At 49.8% G+C, this 22,497-nt stretch overlaps 1 protein-coding gene across 1 annotated transcript in view; it reads left to right on the forward strand.

The window, feature by feature from the left end:
• LOC116958354 (heat shock protein 105 kDa-like) overlaps nt 1-22,497 on the forward strand; it is a gene marked incomplete at its 5' end in the record, with an annotated part of 86,280 nt that overhangs the window by 17,766 nt on the left and 46,017 nt on the right. Inside the window, 8 exons of the mRNA XM_076056565.1 lie at nt 1,097-1,230; nt 4,811-5,058; nt 9,566-9,642; nt 12,040-12,191; nt 13,293-13,399; nt 17,469-17,602; nt 20,444-20,624; nt 22,171-22,181. Coding sequence (XP_075912680.1) covers nt 1,097-1,230; nt 4,811-5,058; nt 9,566-9,642; nt 12,040-12,191; nt 13,293-13,399; nt 17,469-17,602; nt 20,444-20,624; nt 22,171-22,181 — 1,044 coding nt within the window. The remainder of the gene's footprint in view (nt 1-1,096; nt 1,231-4,810; nt 5,059-9,565; nt 9,643-12,039; nt 12,192-13,292; nt 13,400-17,468; nt 17,603-20,443; nt 20,625-22,170; nt 22,182-22,497) is intronic.

Below are 22,497 nucleotides of genomic sequence, written 5' to 3' on the forward strand. Positions count from 1 at the left end.
TGGTGACGACGCCGATGGTGGTGGTGATAGTGACGACGCTGGTGGTGGTGGTGATAGTGACGACGCTGGTGGTGACGACGCTGGTGGTGGTGATGGTGATAGTGACGACGCTGGTGGTGGTGATGGTGACGACGCTGGTGGTGGTGTTGGTGGTGATAGTGACGACGCTGGTGGTGGTGGTGATGGTGACGACGCTGGTGGTGGTGATGGTGATGGTGACGACGCTGGTGGTGGTGGTGGTGATAGTGACGACGCTGGTGGTGGTGGTGGTGATGGTGATAGTGACGACGCTGGTGGTGGTGATGGTGACGACGCTGGTGGTGGTGGTGGTGATAGTGACGACGCTGGTGGTGGTGGTGGTGGTGATGGTGACGACGCTGGTGGTGGTGGTGATGGTGACGTGGTGGTGGTGGTGTTGGTGATGGTGACGACGCTGATGGTGGTGGTGGTGGTGGTGACGACGCTGATGGTGGTGGTGGTGGTGGTGACGACGCTGGTGGTGGTGGTGGTGATGGTGACGACGCTGGTGGTGGTGGTGGTGGTGATGGTGACGACGCTGATGGTGTTGGTGGTGATAGTGACGACACTGATGGTGGTGGTGGTGGTGACGACGCTGATGGTGGTGATGGTGGTGATGGTGATGACGCTGGTGGTGGTGGTGGTGATAGTGACGTGGTGGTGGTGGTGGTGATAGTGACGACGCTGGTGGTGGTGGTGGTGATGGTGACGACGCTGGTGGTGGTGGTGATAGTGACGACGCTGGTGGTGGTGGTGGTGGTGATAGTGACGACACTGATGGTGGTGGTGGTGGTGATGGTGACGTGGTGGTGTTGGTGGTGATAGTGATGACGCTGATGGTGGTGGTGGTGGTGATGGTGACAACGCTGGTGGTGGTGGTGGTGACGACGCTGATGGTGGTGATGGTGGTGATGGTGACGACGCTGATGGTGGTGATGGTGGTGATGGTGGTGATGGTGACGACGCTGGTGGTGGTGGTGGTGATGGTGACGTGGTGCTGGTGGTGTTGGTGATGGTGACGACGCTGATGGTGGTGGTGGTAACGCTGTCGGCGGTTCTTCCCCTCGACCTCCCCCAGTGGCCCTGGCCTACGGCATCTACAAGCAGGATCTGCCGGCGCCGGAGGAGAAGGCCCGCATCGTGGTGTTTGTGGACATGGGCCACTCGGCCTTCCAGGTGTCGGCCTGCGCCTTCAATAAGGGGAAGCTGAAGGTAAGGCCCAGCGCCGGAGCGCCGATTGTATCACGTGGTGGTGGTGGCGGTGGCGGTGGTGGCGGTGGTGGCGGCGGTGGCGGTGGTGGCGGTGGTGGTGGCGGTGGTGGCGGTGGTGGCGGTGGTGGCGGCGGTGGCGGTGGTGGCGGTGGCGGTGGTGGTGGCGGTGAGTGTGCTACTCGCTTGCCGCTGTCACCGCCATCACGACCGTCACCCTCGGTCACAATCCCCCACCGCCACTATCATCATCATCATCACCCCACTATCACCACCATCATAATCACTCCACTATCGCCACCATCATCGTCACTCCACTATCGCCACCATCATCATCGCCCCACTATCACCACCATCATCATCACTCCACTATCACCACCACCATCATCACTCCACTATCACCACCATCATCATCACTCCACTATCACCACTATCATCATCACTCCACTATCACCACCATCATCATCACTCCACTATCACCACTATCATCATCACTCCACTATCACCACCATCATTATCACTCCACTATCACCACCATCATCATCACTCCACTATCACCACCATCATCATCACTCCACTATCACCACCATCATCACTCCACTATCACCACCATCATCACTCCACTATCACCATCATCATCATCACTCCACTATCGCCACAATCATCATCACTCCACTATCGCCACCATCATCACTCCACTATCACCACCATCATCATCACTCCACTATCACCACCATCATCATCACTCCACTATCACCACCATTATCATCACTCCACTATCACCACCATTATCATCACTCCACTATCACCACCATCATCATCACCCCACTATCACCACCATCATCATCACTCCACTATCACCACCATCATCATCACTATCGCCACCATCATCGTCACTCCACTATCGCCACCATCATCATCGCTCCACTATCACCACCATCATCATCGCTCCACTATCGCCACCATAATCATCACTCCACTATCGCCACCATCATCATCGCTCCACTATCACCACCATCATCATCGCTCCACTATCGCCACCATAATCATCACTCCACTATCGCCACCATAATCATCACTCCACTATCGCCACCATCATCATCACTCCACTATCACCACCATCATCATCGCTCCACTATCACCACCATCATCATCGCCCCACTATCACCACCATTATCATCGCTCCACTATCACCACCATCATCATCACTCCACTATCACCACCATCATCATCACTCCACTATCACCACCATCATCATCACTCCACTATCACCACCACCATCATCACTCCACTATCACCACCATCATCGCCCCACTATCACCACCATCATCATCGCCCCACTATCACCACCATCATCATCACTCCACTATCACCACCACCATCATCACTCCACTATCACCACCATCATCATCACTCCACTATCACCACCATCATCATCACTCCACTATCACCACCATCATCATCACTCCACTATCACCACCATCATCATCACTCCACTATCACCACCATCATCACCCCACTATCACCACCATCATCACTCCACTATCACCACCATCATCACTCCACTATCACCACCATCATCATCGCTCCACTATCACCACCATCATCATCGCTCCACTATCACCACCATCATCATCGCTCCACTATCACCACCATCATCATCGCTCCACTATCACCACCATCATCATCACTCCACTATCACCACCATCATCATCACTCCACTATCACCACCATCATCATCACTCCACTATCACCACCATCATCATCACTCCACTATCACCACCATCATCATCACCCCACTATCGCCACCATCATCATCACTCCACTATCGCCACCATCATCATCACTCCACTATCGCCACCATCATCATCACTCCACTATCGCCACCATCATCATCACCCCACTATCGCCACCATCATCACTCCACTATCACCACCATCATCATCACTCCACTATCATCACCATCATCATCACTCCACTATCACCACCATCATCATCACTCCACTATCACCACCATCATCATCACTCCACTATCACCACCATCATCATCACCCCACTATCACCACCATCATCACTCCACTATCACCACCATCATCGTCACTCCACTATCACCACCATCATCATCACCCCACTATCACCACCATCATCATCACTCCACTATCACCACCATCATCGTCACTCCACTATCACCACCATCATCACTCCACTATCACCACCATCATCATCACTCCACTATCACCACCATCATCGTCACTCCACTATCACCACTCTCGTCACCATCACCACCGTCAGTCTCCACCATCGTCTCCATCGCCTCCACTACCACCATCAATCACTAGCCCCACCATCTCCCCACCATCTCCCCACCATCTCCCCACCATCTCCCCACCATCTCCCCCACCATCTCCCCCACCATCTCCCCCACCATCTCCCCACCATCTCCCCACCATCTCCCCACCATCTCCCCACCATCTCCCCACCATCTCCCCACCATCTCCCCACCATCTCCCCACCATCTCCCCACCATCTCCTGGTCTTCTTGGCTCGGCGAGCACGCGGCTGTGGAGCAACCACGGCAACCACGGCAACCACGGCAACCACGGCAACCACGGCAACCACGGCAACCACGGCAACCACGGCAACCACGGCAACCACGGCAACCACGGCAACCACGGCAACCACGGCAACCACGGCAACCACAGCAACCACGGCAACCACGGCAACCACGGCAACCACAGCAACCACGGCAACCACGGCAACCACGGCAACCACAGCAACCACGGCAACCACGGCAACCACGGCAACCACGGCAACCACGGCAACCACAGCAACCATCTCCCTCCCTTCCTTCCCTCCCCTCCCTCCTCCCTCTCCTCCCTCCCCCCTCCCTCTCTCTCCCCTCCCCTCTATCCTCCATCCCTCCTCCCCTCCCTCTCTCTCCTCTCTCCCTGTCCCCCTTCCCCCTCCCTCCCTCCTCTCCTCCCTCTCCCTCCTCCCTCCCCCCTCCCTCTCCCCTCCATCCCTCTCCTCTGCCCTTCCCTCCCCCCTCCCTCCCTCCCTCCCTCCCCCCTCCCTCTCCCCTCCTCTCCCCTCCCTCTCCCCCTCCCTCCCTTCCTCTCCTCCCTCCCCTCCCCCTCCCTCCCTCCCCTCCCCCTCCCTCCCTTCCTCTCCTCCCTCCCCCTTCCCTCTCTCTCCCCTCTCCCCTCTCCCCTCCCCTCCCTCCTCCATCCTTCCTCCATCCCTCCTCACTCTCCCCTCCCTCCCCTCCCCCCTCCCTCTCTCTCCCCTCCCCTCCCTCTCCCCTCCCTCTCCCCTCCATCCCTCTCCTCTGCCCCTCCCTCTCCCCTCCCTCTCTCTCCCCTCCCCACTCCCTCCCCACTCCCTCCCCCCTCCCTCCCCACTCCCTCCCCACTCCCTCTCCCCTCCATCCCTCTCCTCTGCCCCTCCCTCCCTCCCCCCTCCCTTCCTCTCCTCCCTCCCCTCCCCACTCCTCCTCCCTCCCCCCCCTCCCTCCCTCTCCCCTCCCTCCCCTCCCTCTCCCCTCCTCCCCCTCTCTCCCTCTCTCCCACCTCCCCCACTCCAGGTGCTGGCGACGTCGTTTGACCCGTACCTGGGCGGCCGTGACTTTGACGATGTCCTCGTGGACTACTTCTGCACGGACTTCCATGCCCGCTACCACAAGTTGGACGTGCGGTCGAGGCCCCGGTCGCTCCTCCGCCTCTACCAGGAGTGCGAGAAGCTGAAGAAGCTGATGAGCGCCAACTCCACCGACATCCCCATCAACATCGAGTGCTTCGTCGACGAGATAGACGTCTCGGGACGCATGAACCGGTGAGTGGTGGGTGGTGGTAGTGGTGGTGGTGAGAGTGGTGGTGGGGAGAGTCGTGAGTGGTAGTGGTGGTGGTGGGGAGAGTGGTGAGTGGTGGTGGTGATGGGGGAGAGTGGTGAGTGGTGATGGGGGAGAGTGGTGAGTGGTGGTGGTGGGGGAGAGTGGTGAGTGGTGGTGGTGGTGATGGGGGAGAGTGGTGAGTGGTGGTGATAGGGGAGAGTGGTGGTGGTATGATGGGTGGTGGTGATGATGATGGTGGTGGTGGTGATGGGGAGAGTGGTGAGTGGTGGTGATGGGGAGAGTGGTGAGTGGTGGTGATGGGGGAGAGTGGTGGTGGTATGATGGGTGGTGGTGGTGATGATGGTGGTGGTGGTGATGATGGTGGTGGTGGTGATGATGATGATGGTGGTGGTGATGGGGAGAGTGGTGAGTGGTGGTGATGGGGGAGAGTGGTGGTGGTGTGAGTGGTGATGGGGAGAGTAGTGGTGGGTATTGGTGATAGTGGTGGTGGTGGTGGGGAGTGATCGGGGAGAGTTGAGGTGGGGTCTGTTATAGTGTGGAGTGAGTGGGGGAGTGGTAGGGGAGAGGTAGGTTCGGTCTGGTGGAGATTGTGGTGAGGTGTGTCCGTGCGTGTGTGTGTGTGTTCCCGTGTGTATGTGTGTGTTTTCCTGTGTGTGTATGAGTATTAATGTGTGTGTGTTCCCGTGTGTATGAGTGTATGAGTGTATTAATGTGTGTGTGAGTGTATTAATGTGTGTGTGTATGAGTGTATTAATGTGTGTGTGTATGAGTGTATTAATGTGTGTTTTCCTGTGTGTATGAATGTATTAATGTGTATTTTCCTGTGTGTATGAGTGTATTAATGTGTGTGTTTTCCTGTGTATGAGTGTATTAATGTGTGTGTTTTCCTGTGTATGAGTGTATTAATGTGTGTGTGTTTTCCTGTTTGTGTATTAATGTGTGTTTTCCTGTGTGTATGAGTGTATTAATGTGTGTGTGTTTTCCTGTGTGTGTATTAATGTGTGTGTTTTCCTGTGTGTATGAGTATTAATGTGTGTGTTTTCCTGTGTGTATGAGTGTATTAATGTGTGTGTGTATGAGTGTATTAATGTGTGTGTGTATGAGTGTATTAATGTGTGTGTGTATGAGTGTATTAATGTGTGTGTGTATGAGTGTATTAATGTGTGTGTGTATGAGTGTATTAATGTGTGTTTTCCTGTGTGTATGTGTATTAATGTGTATTTTCCTGTGTGTATGTGTATTAATGTGTATTTTCCTGTGTGTATGAGTGTATTAATGTGTGTGTTTTCCTGTGTATGAGTGTATTAATGTGTGTGTGTTTTCCTGTTTGTGTATTAATGTGTGTTTTCCTGTGTGTATGAGTGTATTAATGTGTGTGTGTTTTCCTGTGTGTGTATTAATGTGTGTGTTTTCCTGTGTGTATGAGTATTAATGTGTGTGTTTTCCTGTGTGTATGAGTGTATTAATGTGTGTGTGTATGAGTGTATTAATGTGTGTGTGTATGAGTGTATTAATGTGTGTGTGTATGAGTGTATTAATGTGTGTGTGTATGAGTGTATTAATGTGTGTGTGTATGAGTGTATTAATGTGTGTTTTCCTGTGTGTATGTGTATTAATGTGTGTTTTCCTATGTGTATGAGTATTAATGTGTGTGTTTTCCTGTATGTGTATTAATGTGTGTTTTCCTATGTGTATGAGTATTAATGTGTGTGTTTTCCTGTTTGTGTATTAATGTGTGTTTTCCTGTGTGTGTACGAGTGTATTAATGTGTGTGTGTGTGTTTTCCTGTGTGTGTACGAGTGTATTAATGTGTGTGTGTGTTTTCCTGTGTGTGTACGAGTGTATTAATGTGTGTGTTTTCCTGTGTGCGTACGAGTGTATTAATGTGTGTGTGTGTACGAGTGTATTAATCTGTGTGTGTTTTCCTGTGTGTGTGTATGAGTATTAATGTGTGTGTGTTTTCCCGTGTGTGTGTACGAGTGTATTAATGTGTGTGTTTTCCTGTGTGTGTATGAGTATTAATGTGTGTGTATGAGTGTGTGTGTGTTTTCCTGTGTGTGTGTACGAGTGTTAATGTGTGTGTGTATGAGTATTAATGTGTGTTTTCCCGTGTGCGTGTGTGTGTGAGTATTAATGTGTGTGTATGAGTGTGTGTTTTCCTGTGTGTGTGTGTGTATGAGTATTAATGTGTGTGTGTGTGCATGAGTATTAATGTGTGTCCGTGTGTGTGAGTATTAATGTGTGTCTGTGTGTGTGAGTATTAATGTGTGTCCGTGTGTGTGTGCGTGTTCCCGTGTGTGTGTGTATGAGTGTATTAATGTGTGTGTATGAGTGTGTGTGTGTGTTTTCCCGTGTGTGTGTGTGTGAGTATTAATGTGTGTGTGTTTTCCTGTGTGTGTGTGTGTACGAGTGTATTAATGTGTGTCCGTGTGTGTGTGTTTTCCTGTGTGTGTATGAGTATATTAATGTGTGTGTGTATGAGTATATTAATGTGTGTGTGTATGAGTATATTAATGTGTGTCCGTGTGTGTGAGTATTAATGTGTGTGTGTGTATGAGTATATTAATGTGTGTGTGTATGAGTATATTAATGTGTGTGTGTATCTGTGTATTAATGTGTGTCCGTGTGCGTGTACGAGTGTATTAATGTGTGTGTGTTTTCCTGTGTGTGTGTGTATGAGTGTATTAATGTGTGTGTGAGTGAGTATATTAATGTGTGTGTGAGTGAGTATATTAATGTGTGTGTGTGAGTCTATTAATGTGTGTCCGTGTGTGTGTGTGAGTATTAATGTGTGTCCGTGTGTGTGTATGAGTATTAATGTGTGTCCGTGTGTGTGTATGAGTATTAATGTGTGTGTATGAGTATTAATGTGTGTGTATGAGTATTAATGTGTGTGTGTGAGTATTAATGTGTGTGTGTGAGTATTAATGTGTGTGTGTGAGTATTAATGTGTGTGTGTGTGAGTATTAATGTGTGTGTGTGAGTATTAATGTGTGTGTGTGAGTATTAATGTGTGTGTGTGAGTATTAATGTGTGTGTGTACGAGTGTATTAATGTGTGTGTGTGTACGAGTGTATTAATGTGTGTGTGTGTACGAGTATATTAATGTGTGTGTGTGTACGAGTATATTAATGTGTGTGTGTGTGAGTATATTAATGTGTGTGTGTGTGAGTATATTAATGTGTGTGTGTGTGAGTATTAATGTGTGTCCGTGTATGAGTATATTAATGTGTGTGTACGTGTGTGTGTGTGAGTATTAATGTGTGTGTGTGTATGAGTATATTAATGTGTGTGTATGTGTGTGTATGAGTATATTAATGTGTGTGTGTGTATGAGTATATTAATGTGTGTGTGTGTATGAGTATATTAATGTGTGTGTGTGTATGAGTATATTAATGTGTGTGTGTGTTTTCCCGTGTGTGTGTATGAGTATATTAATGTGTGTGTGTGTGTGTCCCCGTGTGTGTGTGAGTATATTAATGTGTGTGTATGTGTGTGTGTGAGTATATTAATGTGTGTATGAGTATTAATGTGTGTGTGTGTGAGTATATTAATGTGTGTCCGTGTGTGTGTGGGTGAGTATATTAATGTGTGTCCGTGTGTGTGTGGGTGAGTATATTAATGTGTGTCCGTGTGTGTGTGTGTGAGTATATTAATGTGTGTCCGTGTGTGTGTGTGAGTATATTAATGTGTGTCCTTGTGTGTGTGTGAGTATATTAATGTGTGTCCGTGTGTGTGTGTGTGTGAGTATTAATGTGTGTGTGTGTGAGTATTAATGTGTGTGTGTGTGAGTATTAATGTGTGTGTGTGTGAGTATTAATGTGTGTGTGTGTGAGTATTAATGTGTGTGTGTGTATTAATGTGTGTGTGTGTATTAATGTGTGTGTGTGTGAGTATTAATGTGTGTGTGTGTGAGTATTAATGTGTGTGTGTGTGAGTATTAATGTGTGTGTGTGTATTAATGTGTGTGTGTGTGAGTATTAATGTGTGTGTGTGTATTAATGTGTGTGTGTGTGAGTATTAATATGTGTGTGTGTGTGTGAGTATTAATATGTGTGTGTGTGTGAGTATTAATGTGTGTGTGTGTGTGAGTATTAATGTGTGTGTGTGTATTAATGTGTGTGTGTGTGAGTATTAATGTGTGTGTGTGTGAGTATGAGTATTAATGTGTGTGTGTGTGTGTATATTAATGTGTGTGTGTGTATGAGTATTAATGTGTGTGTGTGTGTGTATATTAATGTGTGTGTGTGTATGAGTGTGTGTGTGTGTGAGTATTAATGTGTGTGTGAGTGAGTATTAATGTGTGTGAGTATTAATGTGTGTGTGTGTGAGTATTAATGTGTGTGTGTGTGAGTATTAATGTGTGTGAGTATATTAATGAGTGTGTGTGTGTGTATTAATGTGTGTGTGTGTGTATTAATGTGTGTGTGTGTGTATTAATGTGTGTGTGTGTGTATTAATGTGTTCCCGTGTGTGTGTGCTGGTCAGTGCCCACTTTGAGGAGCTTTGTGCCCCTTTGCTGAGCCGCGTGGAGAAACCCCTCAAGGAGATCATGGAGCAAGCCAGTACGTCACACGCACACACACGCACACACATACACATTTACACACGTACACACTTACACACTTACACCTACATACACACGTACACACTTACACCTACATACACACGTACACACTTACACCTACATACACACGTACACACGTACACACTTACACACGTACACACTTACACCTACATACACACGTACACACTTACACCTACATACATACACACTTACACATTTACACCTACATACACACGCACACACGTACACACTTACACACGTACACACTTACACCTACATAGACACATACACACTTACACCTACATACACACATACACACTTACACCTACATACACACGTACACACTTACACCTACATACATACACACTTACACCTACACACTTACACCTACATAGACACATACACACTTACACCTACATACACACGTACACACTTACACCTACATACACACTTACACACGTACACACTTACACCTACATACACACATACACACTTACACCTACATACACACGCACACACGTACACACTTACACCTACATACACACGCACACACGTACACACTTACACCTACATACACATGCACACACGTACACACTTACACCTACATACACACATACACACTTACACCAACACACTTACACCTACATACACATACACACACACGTACACACACATACACACTTACACCTACATACACACGTACACACTTACACCTACATACACACGTACACACGTACACCTACATACACACGTACACACTTACACCTACATACACACGTACACATTTACACCTACATACACACGTACACACGTACACACTTACACCTACATACACACATACACACTTACACCTACATACACACATACACACTTACACCTACATACACACGCACACACTTACACCTACATACACACATACACACACCTACATACACCTACACACACACGTACACACTTACACCTACATACACACGTACACACTTACACCTACATACACACATACACACGTACACACTTACACCTATATACACACGTACACACACACATACACACTTACACCTACATACACACATACACACTTACACCTACATACACACGTACATACACACGTACACACGTACACACTTACACCTACATACACACGTACACACGTACACACTTACACCTACATACACACATACACACTTACACCTACATACACACGTACATACACACACCTACGTACACACTTACACCTACATACACACTTACACCTACATACACACATACATTTACACACGTACACACTTACACCTACATACACACGTACACACAACAACAACAACAACCACCATGCGCCACTAAGTGGCGGTTGTGCCAGGCCACACACGCGTACACACGTACACACGTACACACATACACACGTACACACATACACACCTACATACACACGTACACACCTACACACCTACATACACACGTACACACCTACACACCTACACACACACGTACACACATACACACCTACGTACACACCTACGTACACGCGTACACACATACGCACCTACGTACACACGTACACACATACACACCTACATACACACGTACACACCTACACACCTACACACACACGTACACACATACACACATACACACCTACACACATACACACATACACACCTACATACACACGTACACACCTACACACCTATATACACACGTACACACCTACACACCTACATACATACACACCTACGTACACGCGTACACACATACACACCTACGTACACACGTACACACAACAACAACCGCCATTCGCCGCTAAGTGGCGGTGACGTCACCACGACGCTTGTGCCAGGCCACACACACGTACACACATACACCCCTACGTACACACGTACACACCTACGTACACGCGTACACACACACGCACCTACGTACACAACAACAACAACAGCCATTCGCCACTAAGTGGCGGTGACGTTACCACGACGCTTGTGCCAGGCCGTACACACGTACGTACACACGTACGTACACACGTACGTACACACGTACGTACACACGTACGTACACACGTACGTACACACGTACGTACACACGTACGTACACACGTACGTACACACGTACGTACACACGTACGTACACACGTACGTACACACGTACGTACACACGTACGTACACACGTACGTACACACGTACGTACACACGTACGTACACACGTACGTACACACGTACGTACACACGTACGTACACACGTACGTACACACGTACGTACACACGTACGTACACACGTACGTACACACGTACGTACACACGTACACACGTACGTACACACGTACACACCTACGTACACACGTACCTCTAAACTCCACCGCATCTCCCCCCCCCCTCCCTCTCCCCCCCCTCCCCCCCCCAGACCTGAAGATGGATGACGTGTGCTCGGTGGAGATCGTGGGTGGAGCGACTCGCATCCCCTCCATCAAGGAGCGCATCCTGCACTTCTTCGGCAAGGAAGTACGGACGACTCTCAACGCGGACGAAGCCGTGGCCCGTGGCTGTGCCCTGCAGGTAGAAGGGGGGGGGAGGGGGGGGGGAATGGGGGGGGGGGGGGGGACATTGGGAGCCGTTCGTCGTAGTGTGAGCGCCGCCCTCCAATCCACTCTAGACCCGCCCTGTACATCCACCCACTCGCCCACTCACTCACCCAACCACTCACCCACCCACTCAACCACCCACTCACCCACCCACCCACTCACCCACTCACCCACCCACTCACTCGCCCAAACACTCGCCCAACCACTCACCCACTCAACCACCCACTCACCCACCCACTCACCCACCCAACCACCCACTCACCCACCCACCCACTCAACCACCCACTCACCCACCCACTCGCCCACCCAACCACCCACTCACCCACCCAACCACCCACTCACCCACCCACTCACCCAACCATCCACTTACCCACACACCCAACCACCCACTCAACCACCCGCTCACCCACCCACTAGCCCGCCCACCCACTCACCTAACCACTCACCCACCCACTCACCCACCCAACCACCCACTCAACCACCCACCCCTTCACTCACTCACCCACCCCTTGACTCACCCCTTGACTCACCCACCCACTCTTCCACCCACCCTCTGTCCCCCCTCTCTCATCCCCCTCCCTCCTCCTCCCTCCCTCCCTCATCCCTCCCTCATCCCTCTTCCTCCCCCTCCCCTATCCCCCCTTCCTCTTCCCCCCCCTCCCTCTCCCCCATCACTCACGCTCTCCTCTCCCCGTCTGTGTGTGTCTGTGTGTGTGTGTGTCTGTGTGTGTGTGTCTGTGTGTCTCTGTGTGTGTGTCTCTGTGTGTGTGTGTCTGTGTGTGTGTCTCTGTGTGTGTGTGTGTGTGTCTCTGTGTGTGTCTCTGTGTGTGTGTGTGTGTCTCTGTGTGTGTCTCTGTGTCTCTGTGTGTGTGTGTGTCTCTGTGTGTGTGTGTCTCTGTGTGTGTCTCTGTGTCTCTGTCTCTGTGTGTGTCTCTGTGTGTGTCTCTGTGTGTGTGTCTGTGTGTCTCTGTGTCTGTGTGTCTCTCTGTGTGTCTCTGTGTCTGTGTGTCTGTGTCTCTGTGTGTGTCTGTGTGTGTCTGTGTGTCTCTGTGTGTGCTTGCTCCCCCCCCCGCAGTGCGCCATGCTCTCCCCGGCGTTCAAGGTTCGCGACTTCTCCGTGACCGACGCTGTCCCATACCCCATCTCCCTGCGCTGGACATCCGAAGTCGAGGACAATGAGGGGTGAGGTGGGGTGGGTGGGTGGGTGGGGGTGGGTGGGGTGGGTGGAAAGTCAATGACATGGCTGATAGGAATAGGTTTTACCCTTTTAACTGGCACACAAAAACTGACAGCTTTATTCAAGGCATCATGTTTGCAATAACCACAACACAAGCAGTCAAAATGCAAATAAAAAGACAACTCTGATGATAATAATATGCAGTGTAAATTTCGATTTAAAGCTTTCGTGACTGCAATGATTCATCTTCTTTGGTTCTTTCGGTAAAGTCACCACCACGTAGAATGAGAATAAAATAATAAATTGATAAAATAAAATAACGCAATAATATTCTCACAAGAGAATATTATTGTGTTATTGTGCAGTGTTATTGTGCAGTGTCCTTGAATTTGATTGGTCCACACCAGAGACGGCTTTTCTTTAGAGCCTAATCTCCATTGCTGTTGGACCAGAAGACGCCAAAAGGCGTACAACTCAAAAACAGCGCACTATCAGAGTATTGAGGGCTCGGGGCGAGCATTTACATTATGAGACCTCCTTTGCCAGTAACAAGATATAGGAATAGGTTTTACCCTTTTAACTGGCACACAAAAACTGACACCTTTATACAAGGCATCATGTTTGCAATAACCACAACACAAGCAGTCAAAATGCAAACAAAAAGAGACAACTCTGATAATAATATTGGCACTGTCCTTGAATTTGATTGGTCCACACCAGAGACGGCTTTTCTTAGAGCCCTTTAGTCTCTCCACTGGTGTTGGACCAGAAGACGCCAAAAGGCGTACAACTCAAAAACAGCGCACTATCAGAGTATTAAGGGCTCGGGGTGAGCATTTACATTATGAGACCTCCTTTGCCAGTAACAAGATATAGGAATAGGTTTTACCCTTTTAACTGGCACAAAAAACTCAAGCGAGGTAGTCAACATCTCCTAGCCACCGTGATGATGATGATAAAGAGAGAGAGAGACACAAATACACAACTCACGACCTCCTGTAGACCAGGCGAGGTAGTCAACATCTCATAGCCACCGTGATGATGATGAGAGAGAGACGCAGACTCCAAATAAACAACAGCAGCAGCAGGCATCGTCAGGGTCAGGATCGAACCCACGACCTCCTGTAGACCGGGCGAGGTAGTCAACATCTCATAGCCACCGTGATGGTGATGATGATGAGAGACACACAAATACACAACACACGACCTCCTGTATACCAGGCGAGGTAGTCAACATCTCACAGCCACCGTGATGATGATGATGAGAGAGAGACACACACAAATACAGAACACACGACCTCCTGTAGACCAGGCGAGGTAGTCAACATCTCACAGCCACCGTAATGATGATGATGATGAGAGAGAGACACACAAATACAGAACACACCACCTCCTGTGTACCAGGCAAGGTAGTCAACATCTCACAGCCACCGTGATGATGATGATGATGAGAGAGAGACACACAAATACACAACTCACGACCTCCTGTAGACCAGGTGAGGTAGTCAACATCTCATAGCCACCGTGATGATGATGAGAGAGAGACGCAGACTCCAAATAAACAACAGCAGCAGCAGGCATCGTCAGGGTCAGGATCGAACCCACGACCTCCTGTAGACCGGGCGAGGTAGTCAACATCTCATAGCCACCGTGATGGTGATGATGATGAGAGACACACAAATACACAACACACGACCTCCTGTAGACCAGGCGAGGTAGTCAACATCTCACAGCCACCGTGATGATGATGATGAGAGAGAGAGACACACAAATACAGAACACACGACCTCCTGTAGACCAGGCGAGGTAGTCAACATCTCACAGCCACCGTGATGATGATGAGAGAGAGAGAGACAAATACACAACACACGACCTCCTGTAGACCAGGCGAGGTAGTCAACATCTCATAGCCACCGTGATGATGATGATGAGAGAGATAGAGACACAAATACACAACACACGACCTCCTGTAGACCAGGCGAGGTAGTCAACATCTCATAGCCACCGTGATGATGATGATGAGAGAGATAGAGACACAAATACACAACACACGACCTCCTGTAGACCAGGCGAGGTAGTCAACATCTCACAGCCACCGTGATGGTGATGAGAGAGAGAGACACAAATATACAACACACGACCTCCTGTAGAGCAGGCGAGGTAGTCAACATCTCATAGCCACCGTGATGGTGATGATGATGAGAGAGACACAAATACACAACTCACGACCTCCTGTAGACCAGGCGAAGTAGTCAACATCTCATAGCCACCGTGATGATGATGATGATGAGAGAGAGAGAGACGCAGACTCCAAATAAACAACAGCAGCAGCAGGCATCGTCAGGGTCAGGATCGAACCCACGACCTCCTGTATACCAGGCGAGGTAGTCAACATCTCACAGCCACCGTGATGGTGATGAGAGAGAGAGACACAAATATACAACACACGACCTCCTGGACACCAGGCGAAGTAGTCAACATCTCATAGCCACCGTGATGATGATGATGATGAGAGAGAGAGACGCAGACTCCAAATAAACAACAGCAGCAGCAGGCATCGTCAGGGTCAGGATCGGACCCACGACCTCCTGTAGACCAGGCGAGGTAGTCAACATCTCATAGCCACCGTGATGATGATGATGAAGAGAGAGAGAGAGACACAAATACACAACCCACGACCTCCTGTATACCAGGCGAGGTAGTCAACATCTCACAGCCACCGTGATGATGATGATGATGAGAGAGAGAAGCAAATTCCAAATGTACAGCAGCAGGCATCCTGGCACGGGATGATTGTTGCGGTATTACAACGGTCGGTGTTGATTGCCGTGATGTTGTTGTTGTTGTTGATGGTTGTTGTCGTTGTTGTTGATTGTTGTGATGTTGTTGATTGTTGTTGATGGTTGTTGTTGTTGTTGATGGTTGTTGATTGTTGTGATGATGTTGTTGTTGATGGTTGTTGTCGTTGTTGATTGTTGTGATGTTGTTGTTGTTGTTGATTGTTGTGATGTTGTTGTTGATGATGGTTGTTGTCGTTGTTGATTGTTGTGATGTTGTTGTTGATGGTTGTTGTCGTTGTTGTTGATTGCCGTGATGTTGTTGTTGTTGATGGTTGTTGTCGTTGTTGGTTGTTGTGATGTTGTTGTTGATGGTTGTTGTCGTTGTTGATTGTTGTGATGTTGTTGTTGTTGATGGTTGTCGTTGTTGTTGATGGTTGTCATTGTTGTTGTTGTTGATGGTTGTTGTTGTTGTTGATGGTTGTTGTTGATTGTTGTGATGTTGTTGTTGTTGATGGTTGTTGTCGTTGTTGATTGTTGTGATGTTGTTGTTGATGGTTGTTGTCGTTGTTGATTGTTGTGATGTTGTTGTTGATGGTTGTTGTCGTTGTTGATTGTTGTGATGTTGTTGTTGATGGTTGTTGTCGTTGTTGATTGCCGTGATGTTGTCGTTGTTGATGGTTGTTGTCGTTGTTGTTGATTGTTGTGATGTTGTTGATTGTTGTTGATGGTTGTTGTTGTTGATGGTTGTTGATTGTTGTGATGATGTTGTTGTTGTTGATGGTTGTTGTTGTTGTTGATTGTTGTGATGTTGTTGTTGATGGTTGTTGTCGTTGTTGATTGTTGTGATGTTGTTGTTGATGGTTGTTGTCGTTGTTGATTGTTGTGATGTTGTTGTTGTTGATGGTTGTCGTTGTTGATTGTTGTGATGTTGTTGTTGATGGTTGTTGTCGTTGTTGATTGTTGTGATGTTGTTGTTGATGGTTGTTGTCGTTGTTGATTGTTGTGATGTTGTTGTTGTTGATGGTTGTTGTCGTTGTTGATTGTTGTGATGTTGTTGTTGTTGATGGTTGTTGTCGTTGTTGATTGTTGTGATGTTGTTGTTGTTGATGGTTGTTGTTGATGGTTGTTGTTGATGGTTGTTGTTGTCGTTGTTGATTGTTGTGATGTTGTTGTTGTTGTTGTCGTTGTTGATTGTTGTGATGTTGTTGTTGTTGATTGCCGTGATGTTGTTGTTGATGGTTGTTGTTGTTGATGGTTGTTGTTGTTGATTGTTGTGCCCTTGCGGCCACTGCAGGCACTGCGAGGTGTTTGGCCGTGGCCACGCCATCCCCTTCTCCAAGGTCCTCACCTTCTACCGCAAGCACCCCTTCCAGCTGCAGGCCGCTTACAGCGACCCCGCCAGCCTGCCCTTCCCCAACCCCAACATCGGTCAGTGCACCGTGGGGGTGGTGGTGGTGGTGGTGGCGGTGGTGGTGTGGTGGTGATGGCGGTGGTGGTGGTGGTGATGGTGGTGGTCGTGGTGGTGGTGAAGGCGGTGGTCGTGGTGGTGGTGATGGTGGTGATGATGGTGGTGGTGATGATGGTGGTGGTGGTGGTGATGATGGTGGTGATGGTGATGGTGGTGATGGCAGTGGTTGTGGTGATGGTCGTGGTGATGATGGCGGTGGTGGTGGTGGCGATGGGCGTGGTGATGGGCGTGGTGGCGGTGGTGGTGATGGTCGTGGTGGTGATGGTGGTGATGGTCGTGGTGGTGGTGATGGTCGTGGTGGTGATGGTGATGGTTGTGGTGGTGGTGATGGTGGTGATGGTCGTGGTGGTGGTGGTGGTGATGGTCGTGGTGGTGGTGGTGGTGATGGTCGTGGTGGTGATGGTGATGATGGTCGTGGTGGTGGTGGTGGTGTAGTGGTGGTGGTGTAATAGTGAACATCGCTCGCACTGGGGGAGAGACAAAGGCGGCCGGGCGTGGTGGTGGTGCTGGTGGCCACCCACCCCCTCTGTGTGTGCCACAGTGCCGGTAGCCTTCACAGGTGCTGCGTCTCGCTAACAGCACTTGCCCCTACAGCCTGCTAGAGGCCACACGGGGGACCTTTGTCTGTGTCTCCTATGTGGTGCAGAGCATATGCACTCTATCCCTTAATCTCTCTAACTCACTCTCTCTCTCATTCCTCACTCATTCCTCACTCTCACACTCACTCACTCTCACTCTATCATTCCTCACTCACTCATTCCTCACTCTCATTCCTCACTCATTCCTCACTCTCACACTCACTCACTCTATCATTCCTCACTCACTCATTCCTCACTCTCTCATTCCTCACTCATTCCTCACTCTCACACTCACTCTCACTCACTCTCTCTCATTCCTCACTCACTCATTCCTCACTCTCTCATTCCTCACGCTCTCACACTCACACTCACTCACACTCACTCTATCACTAACACTCACTCTCTCTCACACACACTCACACACACTCTCACTCACTCTCTCTCACTCTCTCATTCACTCTCTCTCGATCACTCACTCTCTCTCGCTCTCACTGTCCCCACCCACCTTTGTATCCCCCGCCCCCAGGCTCCTACGTGGTACAGAACGTGTGCACTCTATCCCTTAATCTCTCTAACTCACTCACACTCTCTCGCTCCCTCACTCACACTCTCTCTCACACTCTCACTCACTCTCTCGCTCTCTCTCGCTCTCACACACTCACTCTATCACTAACACTAACTCACTCACTCTCATTCCTCACTCATTCACTCACACTCTCACTCACTCTCTCGCTCACACTCTTACTCACTCTCTCGCTCACACTCTTACTCACTCTCACTCACACTCACTCTCTCGCTCTCACACTCACTCTCACTCACTCTCTCACACTCTCACTCACTCTCTCACACACACACTCACACACTCTCACTCACACTCTCTCACTCACACTCTCTCACTCTCACTCACTCTCTCTCACACACACACTCACACACTCTCACTCACACTCTCTCACTCACACTCTCACACTCTCACTCACTCTCTCACACACACTCACACACACTATCTCTCACTCTCTCATTCACTCTCTCTCGCTCTCACTCTCTCGCTCACTCGCTCACACTCTCTCTCACACTCTCACTCTCTCTCGCTCACTCTCGCACTCACACACACTCTCACTCACTCTCACTCACTCGCACTCACACACACTCACACACACTCACACACACTCTCACTCACTCTCACTCTCACACACACTCACACACACTCTCACTCACTCTCACTCACTCTCACTCTCTCTCACACACACTCACACACACTCTCACTCACTCTCTTTCACCCTCTCATTCACTCTCTCTCGCTCACTCACTCTCTCACTCTCTCATTCACTCTCTCTCGCTCTCACTCTCTCGCTCACTCACTCACTCACACTCTCTCTCACACTCTCACTCGCTCTCTCACTCACTCTCCCCACCCACCTTTGTATCCCCCGCCCCCCAGGCTCCTACGTGGTACAGAACGTGTGCACTCTATCCCTTAATCTCTCTAACTCACTCACACTCTCTCGCTCACTCACGCTCTCTCATTCACCCTCTCTCACTCACTCACTCTCACTCTCACTCTCTCGCTCACTCACTCTCTCTCATTCACCCTCTCTCACTCACTCACTCTCACTCACTCACTCTCTCTCACTCTCTCGCTCACTCACTCTCTCTCGCTCACTCTCACTCACACTCTCTCTCACTCTCTCGCTCACTCTCTCTCTCTCATTCACCCTCTCTCGCTCGCTCACTCACTCTCACTCACTCTCTCTCGCTCACTCGCTCTCACTCTCACACTCTCACTCACTCGCTCACTCACTCGCTCACTCTCTCTCTCATTCTCTCTCGCTCACTCTCTCACTCTCACTGTCTCACCTTCACTCACCCTCGCTCACTCTCTCACTCTCTCGCTCACTCTCTCTCACTCTCTCTCGCTCACACTCTCTCACTCACACTCTCGCTCACTCTCCCCACCCACCTTTGTATCCCCCAGGCTCCTACGTGGTACAGAACGTGTGCACTCTATCCCTTAATCTCTATAACTCTCTCTCATTCCTCACTCTCACTCTTCTCTCACTCACTCTTACTCACTCTCTCGCACTCTCACTCTCTCATTCACTCTCACTCCTCACTCTCTCTCGCACTCACTCTCGCACTCTCTCTCTCACTCTATCGCTCACTCACTCACTCTCACTCACTCACTCTCCCCACCCACCTTTGTATCCCCCCCCCCCCGCCCCCCAGGCTCCTACGTGGTACAGAGCGTGTGCGCTCTATCCCTTAATCTCTATAACTCACTCCTCACTCTCACTCATTCCTCTCTCTCACTCACTCTCTCACTCTCGCTCACCCTCGCTCTCACACACACTCTCACTCACTCACTCACCCTCACACTCCTCACTCTCTCTCACTCACACTCTCACTCGCTCTCACTCACTCACACTCTCACTCTCTCTCACTCTCACTCACTCTCACTCACTCTCACTCACACTCTCTCACTCTCTCTCGCTCTCACTCACACTCTCTCACACTCTCTCCCCACCCACCTTTGTATCCCCGCCCGCCCCCCAGGCTCCTACGTGGTACAGAGCGTGTGCACTCTATCCCTTAATCTCTCTGACTCACTCCTCACTCTCTCTCACTCACTCACTCTCACACTCCTCACTCTCTCTCACTCACTCACTCACTCTCCCCACCCACCTTTGTATCCCCCAGGCTCCTACGTGGTACAGAGCGTGTGCACTCTATCCCTTAATCTCTCTAACTCTCTCTCATTCACTCTCGCTCACTCTCTCTCTCACACTCTCTCTCACTCACTCTCTCTCACTCTCCCCACCCACCTTTGTATCCCCCAGGCTCCTACGTGGTACAGAGCGTGTGCATTCTATCCCTTAATCTCTCTCACTCACTCTCATTCCTCACACTCTCTCTCGCTCATTCACTCTCTCATTCCTCACACACTCTCTCTCACTCTCTCTCTCTCTCTGTCTCTCTCATTCACTCTCACTCACTCTCTCGCTTTGTCTCTCTCTCTCACTCTCGCTCTGTCTCTCTCTCTCTCGCTCACACTCTCACTCTCTCACTCACTCACTCTCACTCACTCACTCGCTCTCTCACTCGCTCTCTCACTCGCTCTCTCACTCGCTCTCTCACTCGCTCTCTCACTCGCTCTCTCACTCGCTCTCTCACTCGCTCTCTCACTCGCTCTCTCACTCTCGCTCTCTCACTCTCGCTCTCTCACTCTCGCTCACTCTCGCTCACACTCTCTCACACTCTCTCACTCACTCTCCCCACCCACCTTTGTATCCCCCAGGCTCCTACGTGGTACAGAGCGTGTGCATTCTATCCCTTAATCTCACTCACTCCTCACTCTCTCTCGCTCATTCACTCTCACTCACTCACTCACTCTCTCACTCTCTCACTCACTCACCCACTCACTCACTCTCACTCGCTCTCACTCGCTCTCTCACTCTCTCTCTCACTCGCTCTCTCACGCTCTCTCACTCGCACTCTCTCACTCTCGCTCTCACTCTCGCTCACTCTCTCTCACACTCTCTCACACTCTCTCACTCACTCTCCCCACCCACCTTTGTATCCCCCAGGCTCCTACGTGGTACAGAGCGTGTGCATTCTATCCCTTAATCTCTCTCACTCACTCCTCTCTCTCTCTCGCTCTGTCTGTCTCATTCACTCTCACTCATTCTCTCATTCACTCTCGCTCTCTCACTCACTCACTCACTCTCTCGCTCTCTCGCTCTGTCTCTCTCACTCACTCTCTCACTCTCTCACTCACCCACTCACTCACTCTCAGTCTCGCACTCACTCTCTCACTCTCTCTCTCACTCTCTCACACTCGCTCTCACTCTCGCTCACTCACACTCTCACTCACACTCTCACTCACACTCTCTCACACTCTTTCACACTCTCTCACACTCTCTCTCACTCTCCCCACCCACCTTTGTATCCCCCAGGCTCCTACGTGGTACAGAGCGTGTGCACTCTATTCCTTAATCTCTCTCACTCACTCCTCACTCTCACTCACTCTCTCGCTCTGTCTCTCTCATTCACTCTCACTCACTCTCTCATTCACTCTCGCTCTCTCACCCTCTCACTCTCTCACTCACTCTCTCACTCTCTCACTCTCTCTCACTCTCTCTCACTCGCTCTCTCTCTCACTCGCTCTCTCACTCGCTCTCTCACTCTCTCTCTCACTCTCTCTCTCACTCTCTCACTCACTCTCTCACTCACTCTCTCACTCTCTCACACTCGCTCTCACTCTCGCTCACTCACACTCTCAC

The sequence above is a fragment of the Petromyzon marinus genome, chromosome 76, assembly GCF_048934315.1.
Source record: "Petromyzon marinus isolate PM22_M1 ecotype Great Lakes invasive population chromosome 76, UKy_Petmar_22M1.pri1.0, whole genome shotgun sequence".
NCBI lineage: Eukaryota > Metazoa > Chordata > Hyperoartia > Petromyzontiformes > Petromyzontidae > Petromyzon > Petromyzon marinus.